This window comes from Thermobia domestica, chromosome 13 (genome assembly GCF_964235325.1).
Source record: "Thermobia domestica chromosome 13, izTheDome1.hap1.1, whole genome shotgun sequence".
In the NCBI taxonomy this organism is placed as follows: Eukaryota; Metazoa; Arthropoda; class Insecta; order Zygentoma; family Lepismatidae; genus Thermobia; species Thermobia domestica.
The window spans coordinates 74803484-74820181 of record NC_137466.1 but is presented as its reverse complement, the minus strand read 5'-3'; the positions used below and the strand labels follow the sequence as shown (position 1 = coordinate 74820181).

Genomic DNA, 16698 nt, shown 5'->3' with positions numbered 1-16698 from the left:
CAGGAGGAAACAACCCTCCTTCTGCATCTATGCACTGAGCGGTCACACAAGAAATCGTGGTAGTTTGACATTCTGTAGGCTGTCCGGAAATTCCTCGGAAATCTTGCTGTAATTGGAGTTTGTTGTTACAAGACATCCAAAAGTGTATCCGTGTGCGTGTGTGATGCTCAAATGGACATCAGATCGATGGAAGAGGGGAAAGGAAGGGGAGGAGAAACATGTTTTCCTCTCAAGTCCCGCCTTTCTTTTATCGGTAGGCGGGGCATGTTCCTGACACGAGAACGAATCAGGGATGTCGGGAGGGCTTGGTAGAAATCTCCCCCCCTCTCCAGATCTCTCTCGCTTCATAACACAAGTTACTGCTTTGTCTCTTCGATGCGGGAAAGCATGCTTCTGGCGCAGTGGTGTTATTGTCGGCGGAAGAAGACGAAGCTAAATGCGAATCTGATCTGTTGCTGAGTTCGAAAGACACGTGTTTCTGGGGGGCAAAATCTTTGCGCCGCATCGCGTAGTGGGCGAGGCGACATCTATTGCATTTGTCGTTTACTACTTCAGCGTGTTCAATTCTTAAGATTTTTTTACGTTTACGTTCGCTGCGTGATTACAGTTCTGTTTCTTCGCGGAGCAGAAGTTAGGATATGTCTTCGTCAACGGAGAAGAAATCATTTTGTATTGAAGCTCTGTTAGCACGGGACAAATCAGAAGAACGCTTTGTTGGCGCCGATTCTCACAGTAATAGCAGCACTCCGACACGTGGTTCCAGCATCAGTCCTCCAATCTCTCCAGGATCTGAAGTTATTCACCCTGATGATCTTAGCCCTTCGCATCCGTCATCCTGCGAGAGTCCCAAAGCAATTGATCTCGGCTGCCCACGTGCTATTGTGACCTCATCCTCTGGGGGTGGCAGCAGCCCTTTACCAACAACGTTTACTACCTCACCAATGGTGCCGCGACCTGGATTACTAACAACCACTGTTCCGTTTTTCTCCGCGGGGCATCATCTTTATTATCCGGCATCCCATGTGGGTCCTGGTCATATGTTATCCGGTTCCGCTTTCCATCCACCAGCGCATGGTCTGGATCCAGCGGGATTAGCAGGTCATCTTGCCAAAGGAGCCGCTGGAGGTCATATGCCAAATTTGCATCCTATGCAATTGGAGTGGCTAGCAGCACGAGCAGGAATGCTTTATCCACGGATGTCTGATCTCACAGGTAAGTGATAAATTTCTCTACTACTAATACAGTTAAAACTGTCTATAGAAGAACTAGTAAAAAAGAAGAAAAAGAAGAGGTAAACCTATAATTACAGAAAGATAGTATAGTCCCAAGACGGAACGATTTTGAGTTTTATTAAATTGAAGCAGGATTATTTTCAAAGAGCTGAAAGTTGATTATTGCCTAAGATGGAAATTTAGATTTAATACGATATTACGAATATTAATACGTGTACTATATTTTATTTTAATTACAGTTTGTAGCTTTATTGTAACCAGAAACGATAAAATGTAAAATATAATATATCTATTGGATACACATACATACTGTATCCATTATGAATATCATTGGGAGTTAGGTTTCTACAACACATCACGTAACATCGTTAGAGACGATAAAGTACAATCGTTGCAAATAAATTTTTATGGTTCGTAATAACAATTGCAATAGGATGTTTAATACAGTATGTATAAGGCCCTTAACGTACATTATTAGACGCTACGATTAAAATGTATTACTGTAGACCTATTAATGTATTTTGGCTATGCATTTTCTTTAAATTACATAAAACATAGGCACCGTTTTATACATAAAAATGAAAATTTGTAAAACAGAATATCTCCAATGGAATACCGATGTGTATTTTAGATATTTTTTTAACTAGAACTCTGTATTCAAGTACTAAGATGGAAAACTTCCAAAGGAATCATCATATTCGCTAGTAGAAGTTTTATTTCCTGTAGATATATTTATTTAATTATGTAACTCAAAACTATATTTGGCTAGCTACACAAAACAAAAATATTTCCGATTATCAAATAGGGTCTAATACATCTAAAATAACGCAGTGTAAACGTTGTCTTCGAAGATGGAATAAGTTCGATAACATTAGTTTAGTTCTTACTCACAAATTACTTGATCATAGGGACCCTTAGGTATACGCTACACGTTTGATTTCTAGTAAAATTACAATGAATCGCTGACAGACTTACTACCAAAACATCCTTGTTAAATGACAATGAAGTGTAACATGAGAAGTATGCATACTTGAGATTGAGAATAACGAATGATTTTATTGATCACTATTATTGTTGTTCATTAGTTTTAATATCAATAATTACTAGTTTAATACGAACTTACCTTGATGTTATTCAGGATTAACAACGATGTTTCGTAAGTGGTCACTAAATTTTATTAAATGTTTTACAATGCAAGTGTGAATTTGTTTTGGTAGTGTTTATACGAAAATCGGCATTTTTTAATAATTAAATATAACAAATTTAAATTAGTTTAAACTTTTTCCGGGTCGAAAATTAGAAAGAGGAGAATGTATGCATGTTTTCGAAAATTCTATATATATATATATATTTCAGTTTTTTTCTTTCTTGAAAGACTAGTGTAGCTTAAAATCTGGTTGTGAATACACTGCTTTTTCTTCGTCCTTCTGAAAAATAACAGTAAACATGATTTTTAAAACTATTTAAAAAAATAATAATAATAAAGAAAATCCACTTTTTTAAGTTGGCCATCACCTTAATTTAGAAGCATTTGAGAGACCATATAGACCCAGCATCTAGTAGTCTACTATTATTACTACTTAATTAAGCACTCTTTTGTGAAACTTATAGATGAGTAATTTAAACAAATTTTACTGTACATACATACAAACAACTTCGAATAGAATTTATGATATTATTACCTGAAAATTAAATGCCTTATATTATGTAACTGCTATGAGTATGGGTAAGTATTTATAGTTTCATAACAAATAAAACAATCGACATTTTGTAGATCTACATAGCATTGATTTGACAAATTTATCTAGTCAATTATTCTCAAAATTTCTACTAAAAATTTCTAGGTGAGCGCCTTACTGTATTTAACACTGAACATTGTATTTTTTTTTAGAGTAAAATTACCGCCAGTGACTGGCAAATGCTCTGGTATTCTTACAGTGTAATTGTTAACAACGCTTTCATTTTTACAAAATTCATTTTATATATGTACAAAAAAATTTGTAGACTACATATAAACTAAATTCTTTAAGAACGTAATTCAATTCACTTCTTATGTTCTTTAGCATTAAGAATAAGCTGCCCACGAGAAAATACGAGACGAGAAATTAGGTCTACTCCTGTCCTCACGTTAATTTATGTGGAAATTCTACCTCGTTTCTATTCTCGGGAACCTTTTCAAAATCGTTTTCAAAATCTATGTACAGAATTCATGCGCTTACTTTTTTCATCAGTTTCATTTAGAAGTTAACAGAATCCTTTCACGTCACAAGAAATCCACACAAAGATATGACGTAATATTTAAACCATATTTATTTTTGTAGTGTATTTTGTAATGATTCTTCGTTTTTTTTTAATGTTTATAAATGCTATACATTATGTTCGTACGATCATTTTATCAATTTACAGATGTATACTATGGTTCATGCAACACTAAGACAGTGTTTGAGATCCAAGACTTGAGTGAACTAGTGTTAGTGTTACCCTTGAAATTCGAGAAATTCCGAATTTCTTCTCGAATTTAAAAAGGTACTTTTCGTTTCGGATGACACCAAGACAAGACATTTCTTTTCTTGTGGGGACACCAATTAAAAATTTTGTTTGTCAGTTCAGAACTATTTTTTTTTTTTTTTATCGCGTTCTTTATTTAAATATTACAAGTGTCAAAGTCATGCAGTCTTACGATTTTTCTACATTACATATGCATTTTCTAGTTGTTGCAAAATGCATCTGGTGGCAGTTTCGGAGATGAGATGTCGATTATTCTTGAGTAGTTGATTACCAAAACATATTACATGTATGCACGCCAACTACGTAGGTGCTCCGGCACCCCACAAGATTTTTAGTTTGGACTCCGGTCTGAACTCGTTACTCTCGCGTTTAAGTCAGCCGTGTTACCGAGCTGGGGCAGCCCCAACTTATCATTATAGTACAGGTGTATTTTACTTTATCACAGCACAGTTATTTATGACAGTGTTCATAAAAGATTTTAACTAAAAATAAAGCAATCAAACATCGAGACTTCCCTGGAAACATATAGACTAACAGTACCTGCCATTGATATGCACCCACATAAATTTTGGAAAGTCGGCGGCGTTGATTACATGAGATGTTGTTCGTGTATTTACTCCAGGCTGTTGAAGGTGAGAGTGTGTGGTGAGGAATGGCCTATATTGTGAGGATTGATCTTGCATGTGATGGTCTATGCACCGGATTGAAGTTTCTTCATGGTTTGGAGGTCACATTTAATGGTAGAACCCATCTTTCAAGCTCGGTGTTACGTAAGATCGCAAAAACTCAAAAGCTCAGCGTTTATTTACTCTTTTTCCGGTAGATAAAAGCGAAGATAGGAATAGTGAATGCATCCTTTAGGAGGAATAAAATATGTATTGTTTGCCTTCTGAGTGGAAAGAAGAAAAATGAATGACAAATAAAATGTTTCGCGGAGTATAATATTCCATTATTTAGAATCACTGACACAATGCAAAAGTGATGAAAGCATCTAGCTTTAGAAGCTTCCGAAACGTAGATAAATTTGATTTGATTTTCAAGTAAGCGTCCCTTTCAGCAGCGAGGCTATATGAGACGTGGACCCACAACTTATCGTGGAATCCGAACTACATGAGCTCCCGACGGATATTGAACCTGGGTCTCCCACGCGTACGCTAACCGCTTAGCCATGAGAGAAGTAGCTGATCCGATTGGGATTCTATTTAAGAAAGTACTATGAATAATAGGAAGAAAAAGAACGAAAGTGGAGATATGTTTTAGAATTTCAATCATCATTATCATTATAATAGAAGAAATAGTTGATACATATATTATATTATAGAAATGTAATAGGTGTGATGAAAGATAAAAAAAGAGAGAAGAGGAAGAAGATAACTCGTATGCCGAGACAAGATTATTTGAGAACATTGTGGGTAGGAGCTTCGAAGCGACCTGACAATGCTGGCAAGCATACTTCTTATTATGTTGCGTTCATTTCTGGTGTATGAGGTCCCTGATTCGATCCCAGCTCGCGCCAAGTGAGCTTTGTGGTAGACAAACACCGTGTTAATGGGTTTTCTCGGGGTTCTTCCGTTTCCTCTCACTTTATTCATTCCCCCATTCCATTCGTTTTTCATCATCACCGTCTCCTTTAGCCTAGCCGGCATAATCGTGGAACGTAAAACTTAGATTTCATTTTCATCTCGTTTTACTTCTTATTAGGTATATTGACAGCATTCTGAGGAAAGATGAAAAAGTTAGTTAAGTACAGATGATTAGACTTAATGTTAACCTGAAAAGGTTTTGGACCGATTATGTACTAGCATATTTTATTATTATTATTATTATTATTATTATTATTATTATTATTATTATTATTATTATTATTATTATTATTATTATTATTATTATTATTATTATTATTTCGAGTCGAAAATCCTTATTTCAATCTCGATCAACAGATGGTTGTCTCGATTTCGGTTATGGTCTCGAGAATTAAGTCTTGCTCTCGTCTTGATAGTCTCGAAATAAATGGTGAAATTAAAAACGTATACGTACTATCATCTCACACCTTACCGTTTGCTCTATTTATTTATTTATTTATTTACTTCATTACTCGGTGGAGAACTAATGTTGATCCCTTCGTAGATAAGTGGATAATGCTTGTGCTTTCTCTCTGTGTGTGTGTTCCAGGGTTCAATCCCCTATAAAACCCGATTATAAAGCCATATCCCATTTTAACCGGAAGTTCTGCAAAATGTCATATTTTACTAAGATCAAAAATATTTTTAAAATTAGGATCATGATGGCTTAGTCCGTAAGGTTTCTACCTACTAACAGCAGAGTCTGGTTTCGATCATCAATGGGGCAGGAATTTATTCTCCCGTTTTACCCTAACACAATCTGATCCAAATGAAGGATGTACAGTCATGTCCAAAATGATTGTCGCATATATATAACTGTCTTGTTGTGGGAATATAATTTGATAATGATTTTGCAGGTCACTTTTAATACTGTTTCTATGTGTATAATCGGAAAATGTATATTTGTGGTAAATTCCATGGGAAAAGAACTATATTAAATACTAAAATTAGAATGAGTAAAACAAAATGTTGCTAAATGGACAAGAAAGTTTTATTTTCGTTTTATTGTACTTATTTACTGCTTTTTTGAATGAAATTTTCCACATACAGGTCTTTGTCGATTATACACATACTAACATTATAAGAAATACCGGGCGAATTCGTTATCAAATTATATTTCTACAACAACATATTTATAGACATGTGACAATCATTTTGGACATGACTGTACCTATACCTTCTACCTTCATAGAAGTAACGTTCTACAACACGTATGTGTTCTCAACTGCAACTACAAAATTAAAGAATATTACATTAAGAATATTACCGGAGTAAACATAGGAATACTTTTCCGTGTTTCATAGATGTAGGAAAGTGTTTAACAATGAAGTAAAATTAATTTAACTGTTTCTTAATATTTAATTTGGTAGAAGCGAAATCTCTGTTTGAAATTTTATATTCATGAAAATAAAATTAATTTTAAATGTAGAGAAAATTTGCATCCAACTTCAAAACGTTATGAAACAGGGATTTTAGCTAACAGGGGCTACAAATATAGGTAACAGGTGAGCATTTGTTGTACGGGATCCCGGGTCGATTCCCGGTGGAAGAGCTTTTGGAATTTCAATTGTCTTGGATAGGTATGTATTCGTGTCCCTGTCGAATTTAGTAAAAGTCAAAGAGGTCTTGTATACGAGGAAACTCGGGTTGCTCAGGAAACTGAGATATGATCAGTTGATCTTTATTTAAAAATAAAACCGTCTGAGACTATGATTGAGGCAAGTGATCGTATATGTTAACATTAATATTATTATTTAAGTTACAGAACCCCTCACACAGGATCCGTAGTTTTACTACAAAATATTGGAATTGTATCTCAAATACAGTCCAGGTAGAGCTCAAGCAAAAGAGAGAAAGAGAAAAGAGAATGTTTGTAGCACTTCTATGACTTTAAAAATATTTTTAGAAATATTATTGTACACATTGTTACACATTTTTAATGTAAAGTACTGGTTGACAGCTATAGCAAATTCTCTGGTTAAATCTAATGCTCTTTTTCCTTCAATGATCTTTCCCTATCCTATTCTAAATCTCTGTTTCTACTCTCCTCCAATCTGAAACTTTTAGGATCTGTTTCCAAGGTAATTTGGTACCATTACTTATACGAACGGTTGTAATAATAAAACAAGAAATTTTTAAACATATCTTTTCCTGAATAATTCCTGAACTGTGTGGAAAAATAATGTTGGGGGTGGTGAAACGTATTTTACAAAATTATTTTCTTACGTATTTTCGTATTTTCTTTACAAAATTATGTTTCGGAATATGTTGGCAACATGCTCTTTGAGTAATTAGATTACAGGAAAGAGAATAAAACGTATTGACTTCCAACTGTATATTTTGTGCTGTTTAAAACACTTTGGATATACTATGGACCAGAGGTGGCATTTGCTCCCCTTTTTCCCGTATATACACCTATGACTACGGCCATCCAGTCAGGAAGAATTTTTGAAAATTCGACGCGGAAGGGAGGGAATACGGGTGGTAATTATTATAGTAAAAGTGTCCATATCTCCGAATCTCTGAAGGGTAGAAACATGAAATTTGGTATGTGGACTTCCCATTTAAGGTAATTTAAAACGCATTTAAGCTTTTTTTGTAATATTTCTTCTAGAAGGGAAGAAAAAGGCGGAAGAAAACAGGGTAGGGTTACAATTGTTACAATAGGACGGTCATATCTCGAAATTCCGTAAGAATATGAAACTCCGTCCCGTAAGAACATATATAACGTAGGAGACAAGGGCAAGAAAGAATTGTTCCGACCTCTGAAGTGAAATATATGAAACAGGAGAGTGACCAAAAGACTTCCAGAAGACGATCGTGATACCGATGGCTAAGAAATCGAACCCAAAGAGATGTGAGAATTATAGAACTGTTGGTCTCATATCTCATGCAGCAAAAATTTTACTTCGAATTCTGAATAGAACATTGTATGGAAGAACAAATGAAAAAGTTGAGGAGGAACAGTTCGCGTTCAAGAGACAAAATGAAATTAAATTAAATCTTTAAGTTTTACGTTCCGCTGTTTTGGCGGCTATGCTAAAGGAGACGGTGATGATGAGAAATGAATGAAATGGTGGAATGAAGAAAGTGGGAGGAAACGGGAGAACCCCGAAAAAACCCACGAGCACGGTGTTTATCCACCACAAAGTCCACGGCGCGAGCTGGGGTCAAACCAGGGGCCCCAAGCACCGGAGGTGAACGCTCTACCAGTGAGCCACCGCGCCCCCAGTTCAAGAGACATAAAATCATAAGAGATGAATTGGATTATTAAGAATGATCGGTGAAAGGTTTATGGAATAAGGGAAAGAGGCGTATGCGTTATTTATTGATCTAGAAAAAGTTTTTGCCCGCGTGAATTGGGAATTGTTGTTGGGAGTTCTAAAGAAGTTAGGTTGGAATGGAAAGATTGAAGATTCATAAGAAACTTATATATATGAACCAACAACTTAGTGTTAGAATAGTGCAATTGGAAAGGGAGTTCGACAGGTATCCTGTTTGTGGCCACGAATATTTGGTAACTATCTAGAAGAGATAGGGAAAAAAAGCCTACCTAATGAAGACGGCATTTCGGTACGAGGTAGAATGATTAAGTGTATACAGTTTGTAGTTAATATGGCGCTTGTTACGGAATCTGAAAAGAAAATCAATAAGATGTTAGAAAACTTGAGGAAGTGCTGTGAAGAATATAAATGTGAAGAATATGAAAATAAATGTGAAGAAAACAAAAACCATAGTGATAGGAATGAAGGGGTCGGTGTCAAATATAGAGATGAGAGGGAAGAACATAGAACAAGTGACTAGTTTCCGATACCTTGGTAGTATTATTAGTGATAATATGAAATGCAAACATGAAATAAAAGCAAGGATAGGAATGGCGAAACAAGCCTTTAGAAGGAAGAAAATATTATTTTGTGGGACTTTGAATAAAGAGTTGAGAAGACTTATAATATGCTTCGTCTGAAGTATTGTAGTGTATGGTACAGAAATATGTGCATTATGAAAAAATGATGAAAGACGACTAGAAGTTTACGAAATGTGGGTGTGGAGAAGAATGGAGAGAATTAACTGGGTCGAGCGAAAAACGAATGAGAGGGTGTTAGAAATGATGGAGAAGAAAAGAACAGTTTTAGATATTATTAAGAAGAGGAAGAGAAACTGGTTAGAACATTAGCTAAGAAGGAACTGTATTTTGAGGGACGTTCTAGAAGGTATGATGGCAGGAAAGAGAGGAAGCGGGCGAAGGACACTACAATTATTGAACAATATCAAAAGAGAAAAATTGTACGTGAAGATGAAGAAGTTAGTGGAAGACCGTGGAGCATGGTAGCTTCTCAGTTCCGGCAAATAACCTGCCAATAATTCCAGAATACCTATGATTATTTTTATTATTCGAAACAAATGGGCATATGCCATAACGTTTAAGGGAATTTCACTTTTAATGATATAAGGGGTCAATTTCTTTATTTTCTCATATAGGTATGACTTTGAGATTGCCAGTCTTACCATCACGGGAAAACGGGTGAACCACAATTAACACTTCGGCCGATAAGGATATTTATAATTTCATTTTGATTGAAATCGTATTCTAAGGGGAAAAGGGTTTTAAATTTTTTATAAAAAAATAATTGTCCTCCCCTGTAGGGCTTCTAGATTTTCAGATTCGAAAATCCGAGCACTCTATGAAACTTATAGTATAGTGGTAGTTATGTATTTACTTTTTGCTGAAATTTAGAATTAATCTAATTTAATATAAATAAAATAAAGAGTTTGTTTGTGTGTTTGTCTGTCTGTCTGTCTGTGTGCGGCCTGGGAACCAGACGAGTGGACCGAGGGTTACCAAATTTTGGTCAGGGGTACCTTGGCCCAGGTCCCAGATCAAGACGAAGCGTTTTTTTTTTTTAATTTCGAACTAGGGGGTCTCAGGGGGCGTTTACCGGAACCGGTTTGAAAATCGGAAAAATTGACCGAGAGTTACCAAATTTTAGTCACGAATACCTTGGTCCAGGCTCCAGACCAGAGTTAAACGTTTTTGTCAAAATTCGAACCAGGGGGTTTCAGGGGACGTTTACCGGTGCATGTAAAAGTAGTAGAAAATGACCAATATTAGTGTTGAATTCATAGTTTCCGCGGTCGCTGAAATCAATGGTGAAACTCCGATCGCATTAACTTCCAAATTCACGCTATTCGGCTCCGGGGCGGGGATCACCGGGGTGGTGGTGGTGAGATAACGAGACATATAAAAGTAATCCAAAATGACCGATATTAGTGTCAAATCCATAGTTTTCGCGGTCGCTGAAATTAATGGTGACACTTCCATTAGCGATGACTTGCAAATTCAGTTACAATTGTATGCGGACCGGGAGACAGCGGGGGGGGGGGGCGGCAAACCGAGACATATAAAAAATAGCCCAAAATGACCGATATTAGTATCAAATCCATAGTTTTCGCGGTCGCTGAGATCAATGGTGATACTCCCACAGGCGTTCACTTCCAAATACAGCCCCCGTGCGAAGCATGGGTATATTCAGCTAGTTAGATAATATATTAACACTCACCAAAAGTCAGTGACAGAGAGTAGATCGTTTTTATTAGTTGAATATCAATGACCAATAAAAACGGGTATTTTCTAAATATAGCATGAATCATATTAACTTAAATTTTAGAGAATAAAACCGGGATGTGTGGAATTTAGAACAATTTTGGGAGCGAACAAATTATGTAAATCCGGGACGTCTGGGAGTCTTACTCCTGTGGGTTTTAGAAAGAGATTCATTTCATCTAAATACATGTTAAAATATGTATATTTAGACTTGCTTACTCACCCACTACAGTATTTAACATATTTGTATCAGTTAATTAAGTTATGCAAAGTGCGTAGATAATAGTTTACATTGGCATATTATGTGCATCGTGTTGTGTGTATGTTAGCGACTTCTCGTGTGTCATTCTTGTTCCCTTCCCTTTGAAAAATATCCTGTGGGCGTTTCTGTATTTAGCTTAGAAATGGAGAAAACATGATCAAAATTCGAATGACAATTATTCTTCATTAGTTTCATTCTTTCGATTGCATTTTAAGCCCCTGCAAGAAGATGATTTTAGCTTCTACTTTGCGACTTCGCAAAAAGTACAGAATTCAGGGATGCTTTTAGTCAAATTCATGTCGGGACGCGTCCTAGCCAACGAATCTTCCTAATTAATTTAATTTTATAAAATGTTAATATACCATTTGCTTGCGCGAGAAAGCAACTCAGTAGGTCCCGACTTTAGAAACAGTTTAGAATTAACTTGGGGAGGAAATGGAGACGGATCTCCAGTTCACGGCTCCGATCCTGGGGGTTCGAGCGGATCCAGCCACGAGCGGATCCAAAATCGCTTGGGCACCCCAGAATCTTAATGCTTTCGCTTAGAACTTTACTCTGATATCTAATAATGAAACGCACATTCCTAAAGTTATACAAAATTCGGTGCCACTACTCTAGTAAATTACAAATTCGCGACAAGGAAATTGTCGAACTGGGAATCTGTATATATTTCAAACACTTTCAATCGATTTGTCTGTTATCGGACGAAAACGATAGTTTAACTAGTAAATAAATATAATGTTAAATAACAACATTTGGAACATATATAATTACAACACGATTCGAAATGAGACAGCAAAGGGACCAGCCCAGCATAATTTGAGTGCAGTTGCTTGCTTAGGGAGTTTAGTTTCCCTTTTTCAGCATCGGTCAAAAGGTTATGTGAGACGGGGCCTACAGTTGAGATAGAATCCGAACCACCTATAGTGTGTTGAATTTCAGAGCTGTCCCACCGGGTATCGAACCCGAGACCTTGTGTACCAAAGTCACTGGCGCTCCCGATAGCCATTAGACCAGCTCAGAAGGCAATTTGAGAGCAATCTCATGACTTCATAAGAATAGTCTAGGAGAAGTTTAGAATGTAGAAAATTTTTATACGTTTCAAATTTTTAAGAAATTTGGTTTTAAAATAAAATTTCTTTTATATGTTTACCCTGTCGGTCCGTGTGTCCGTCCATCCGAGAAATAAAAACAATCTCAAGAATTACTTGACGAATCACCATCAACTTTAGCCAAAATGTAGAGTGTCAAAAGTTAAGAATCGGGTTCACTGATGAAGCGATCCAAAGATAGGCTGCGGATATTGTAGATAAATTGACCCCTGGTAGTAAGCAACCCAACTGTACATAGAAGTATTGTTGGTTGCATACTGTTCGGCTACTTTCAAAATTTTAACCAAACCTCTTTACGTGGTGTACACTTGACACTGTTACCTGTTAAGAAAACAGTCGGCTGTTACCCAGTAGTTATTTTTTGCATCATTTAGGAAGAAAATTGATTGAATAATGTAATTGTTTCGGAGATTATAAATCTATTGAAAACAAACTTATAAAAGAAAAGAGTACAATTCGTGCTTCCCTGTACACTCATGTCCAAAATGATTGTCGCATATCTATAACTGTCTTCTTGTAAGAATATTGAGTTGAGTTGATTTTGAGTTTAACGTCCCGTTCAGCAGCGAGGCTATGTGAGACGTGGACCTACTGATTAACGTGGAATCTGAACCACATGAGCTCCCGCCGGGAATCGAACCCGGGTCTCCCACGCCAAAGGCGCGTACGCTAATCGCTTAGCCACAGAGGAGCTCCCTTGTAAGAATATATTTTGATAATGATTTTGCAGGGTACTTTTAATACTGATACTATGTGTATAATCGAGAAATGTATATTTGTGGTAAATTTCATAGGAAAAGAATTATAAATACGAAAATTAGAATGAGTAAAATAAACTGTTGCTAAATGGACAAGAAAGTTTTATTTTCGTTTTATTGTTCTTATTTACTGCTCTTTTGACAAGGAACTTGCCACATCCATGTCTTTGCGGACTAAACACATACCAACATTATAAGAAGTACCGGGCGAATTCGTTATCAAATTATGTTCCTACAACAACATATTTATAGACATGCGACAATAATTTTGGACATGAGTATACATTACTTACCTGACGAATAAAAATTAAAGGTTTTCACAGATTTTTTTTTTAAAAAAAGTATGATTTTTTTGGGTCAAAATTTCCATTGTTATATTTGTCATGTAGATACTAGAGATGTAAACTCATATTCGTTGGTTGGCTCTTTTCAAGTTTAATATCACCTGCTAAGGACATGTTCTTAGCTCAACGTGGAGCCAGATCGACATGAGCTTCCAATGGATACCAAAGTCGGGTCTCGAAGATGGTAATGCTAACCACTTGACTACGAGGAGTCCTAAATGTATGTTCATGTCTTACATAAAACTATTGTTTGTATTTCGACTTCGATATGTTGCAATGTTCTCTCTCTCTTTGTATATATATATATATATATATATGTACTAATAAGAACAAAGTATTGAATCAATAATTGAAAAGAGTGTGTATGTATTCCAACTGATAACGATTTCCTTCCTGATTGCAATATTTATAGTGCTTCAAAATAATTGAAACTTCAAGGTTTAACGTCGGTAACATTCAAAACAACTATAGATTTTTTTTTCGAAGAAAAATAAAATGTTTCAGTTGTGCAGAGTCCATACTATATCTCATTTTAATGTAATTATCGATGTAATGTATAGAAAAGGACTTATTATTTTCCATTTCTCTAAAGAATGGTGTGAAGATAAAAAGAATACCAAATAAAAATCGTGATAACAAATGGGAAAAATCGAAGATTTATCGCTATTTTGAATGTATTAAGTAAATATAAGATGATATGGTTTTTCCCATTTTATACGAAGATGGTATGGTATATTGATGTGGGTACTCTATTTCTGAGGGCAGTATAGGATTTCCCATTATAAATATGATAATGACATTTAAAATTTCCGTTTTTATAAACTTTACGAGTACTTTGCTTGATATAACCTGCAAAAAATCCCAATAATCCGTTTGATGTATGTGTTGTTACTTTGAAAAGTAAAGAAAAGGATTGCCAAGCGCTCTTGCGAGGGAAACCAAAATTAACATACTTTTTTTTAAATAGTGTTTCATGATACCTACAATCTGCACACTAAAAATGTGAATGTCCATTCCTACGTGCTGAGATTTAGCAACCACATCGCTGAATGTAAGGGTGTGAATTTATAACTTTACTTTTTTCTCAAATTTTCTGATGGCAGCTTTTCTTGTTCTAGTTTTCCTGCATCATAAATAAGAGTAGGTCTATACAGTATTGGTAGAATAGGGAAGATCACGATCTTGACTTTCTTAACAATTATGTTAGAAGTTTTACCGAAACGCCTCTAAGGGTCTTCTAAATTCGAAGCTATAGCGAACCAGAGTTCTTTCTTGTTATGTTTCCAAGGGATAAAGATATACTCTCCTCTCCCGTAGTTAAGATAAATTAAATTGATATTACGTATCACTCTTATGTAAGGCACGTTCTTTATCAAAATGTTTCTGAACAGCCTCGCACATTTTGATTTTTCGAATCTCTCGCGCGGACAAAATTTTCTGGAAGAAAGACTATGGCGAACATTATGCCTGCACTGAAAATCACATAATATCGTATTTGTTTTCGTTGTAGACAGTTCGTTTCCTCTACGCGTTATGCTCAATTTCAAATATGATAAAATGTCGTATTGACTAAGGAATAGCAGCAGGATCATATAATCACTATTATTATTATTATTATTATTATTATTATTATTATTATTATTATTATTATTATTATTATTATTATTATTATTAAGTATTCTGCCTTTTGGCAGGTCCTGGGACTAATTAATTTTCTTTTCCTTTCTTCTTAATTTCCAGTTTGTGCCTGGAAATGTTTCTTCCATGTTTCTCGGATTTCCAGCTTCCAATTTTAACTTCCAATATTTTCTTCTATTTTACAAGTCATCGATCAGTTGTGTTCTTCTTTTTCCTACTCTTCGCTTTCCTTCTATCTTTCCTTCTATGACGGTATGAAGAAGACAATTTCTTCGCAAGATGTATCCAATCGAATTGGCCTTTCTACAAAGGATGGTGGCTAGAAGCGTCCTCTTCTCTCCAATCCGTTTTTAAACGTCTTCGTTTGTTTTACTCTTTCTGTCCATTTTATCTTCTCCATCTTCCTCCAACACCACATTTTGAAGCTTTCTAAATATTTCTTCTCTAACTTCCGTAATGTCCAAGTCTCTGATCCATAAAATCCAATGACCCATATATAGCACTTGACCAATTTCTTCCTTAGTCCAATAAGGCTGCTACTTAAGAGTGACCTTTTCTCGTTGAATGCTTCTTTTTCTATGGCAATTCTCGACCTGATCTCTTTGGTGCGGTAAGCATCTCTCGTCAAAATACTTTTCAGATAGGGATGCACGCGAGACGCGATAAGTCTCGTCTTGTCGCATTTGCGAGACGAGACACGAGTGAAAATTTTATGCAAGACGCGAGACGAGACTAAACCATGCGAGATGAGACGCGAGACGCGACTCGGTTAAGTCTCACGAGACTTCTCGCAGTCTCGCAACATTTATGAATTACATTTAATTGTATATTTAGTGATTTTACATTTATTGAGTTTTCTAAGTTGAACGTTAATGCCTCCAGGAACAAAAAAGTGATTGGGGCAATACACATTTTATGAGATTTACTATTATTCAAGGTTGATTTTCAGAATTGAAGCCTTCTTTAATTTCTAAAAAAGAAACGTTTTGTAAATTGGAAATTTATTACAGCATCGATTTAGGACTATATTTTGCGACACATACACGTGGGCGCGCACGAATACATAAACTTCTGTTTTTGGTCTGAAAAGCGAAAAAGACTCCCTATTGCTGCGAAATGTGATATTTCTGTTGTTTCTGTCTTTTTCACATTACTACTAGCGATTAAAGTTGGGGGATGGCGGGGAAATCCCCTCTCGTCAAAGTTTATCCCCGGCCCGGCTCGCAGAAATAACATATTTTTACATGGAATAAGTATTTTCTTTCTATATAACACCCCCCCTCTAGTTCGGAAGTTTAATTCAAACATTGGTTTGGTAGGCTGGCCCTATAGGTTTGGTGGGAGATGGTAGGAATGGCCCTATATCTGTCAGTAATTTTATTTTCTAGATCTAGCAACACTATATAAGTTGAAAGCGAAAGTTGATAAAATGCGATAATGCAACATTGCTACAAGCGCGAACGAACCGAAAGAATTGGGTCGTATTGTGTTGTGAGGGATTCTTTTGTTGTCTACAAGCGCTTTTGGTGGTATAAAAAGATCTTTATAATGGAAAATCACCCTTCAAGAAAACAACCAAAACGTGTAAATGTTAATAGTGGCGACGATATTTTAGAAGAG

General features: G+C 35.8%; 1 protein-coding gene across 1 annotated transcript in view; it reads left to right on the top strand.

Moving 5' to 3' along the window:
- The first annotated feature begins 349 nt into the window (after positions 1-349).
- exex (motor neuron and pancreas homeobox extra-extra) overlaps positions 350-16698 on the top strand; it is a 159526-nt gene continuing 143177 nt past the window's right edge. The window contains exon 1 of the mRNA XM_081735928.1: positions 350-1212. Within this exon, the coding sequence (XP_081592054.1) occupies positions 639-1212 (574 nt within the window). The 5' untranslated portion in view covers positions 350-638. The remainder of the gene's footprint in view (positions 1213-16698) is intronic.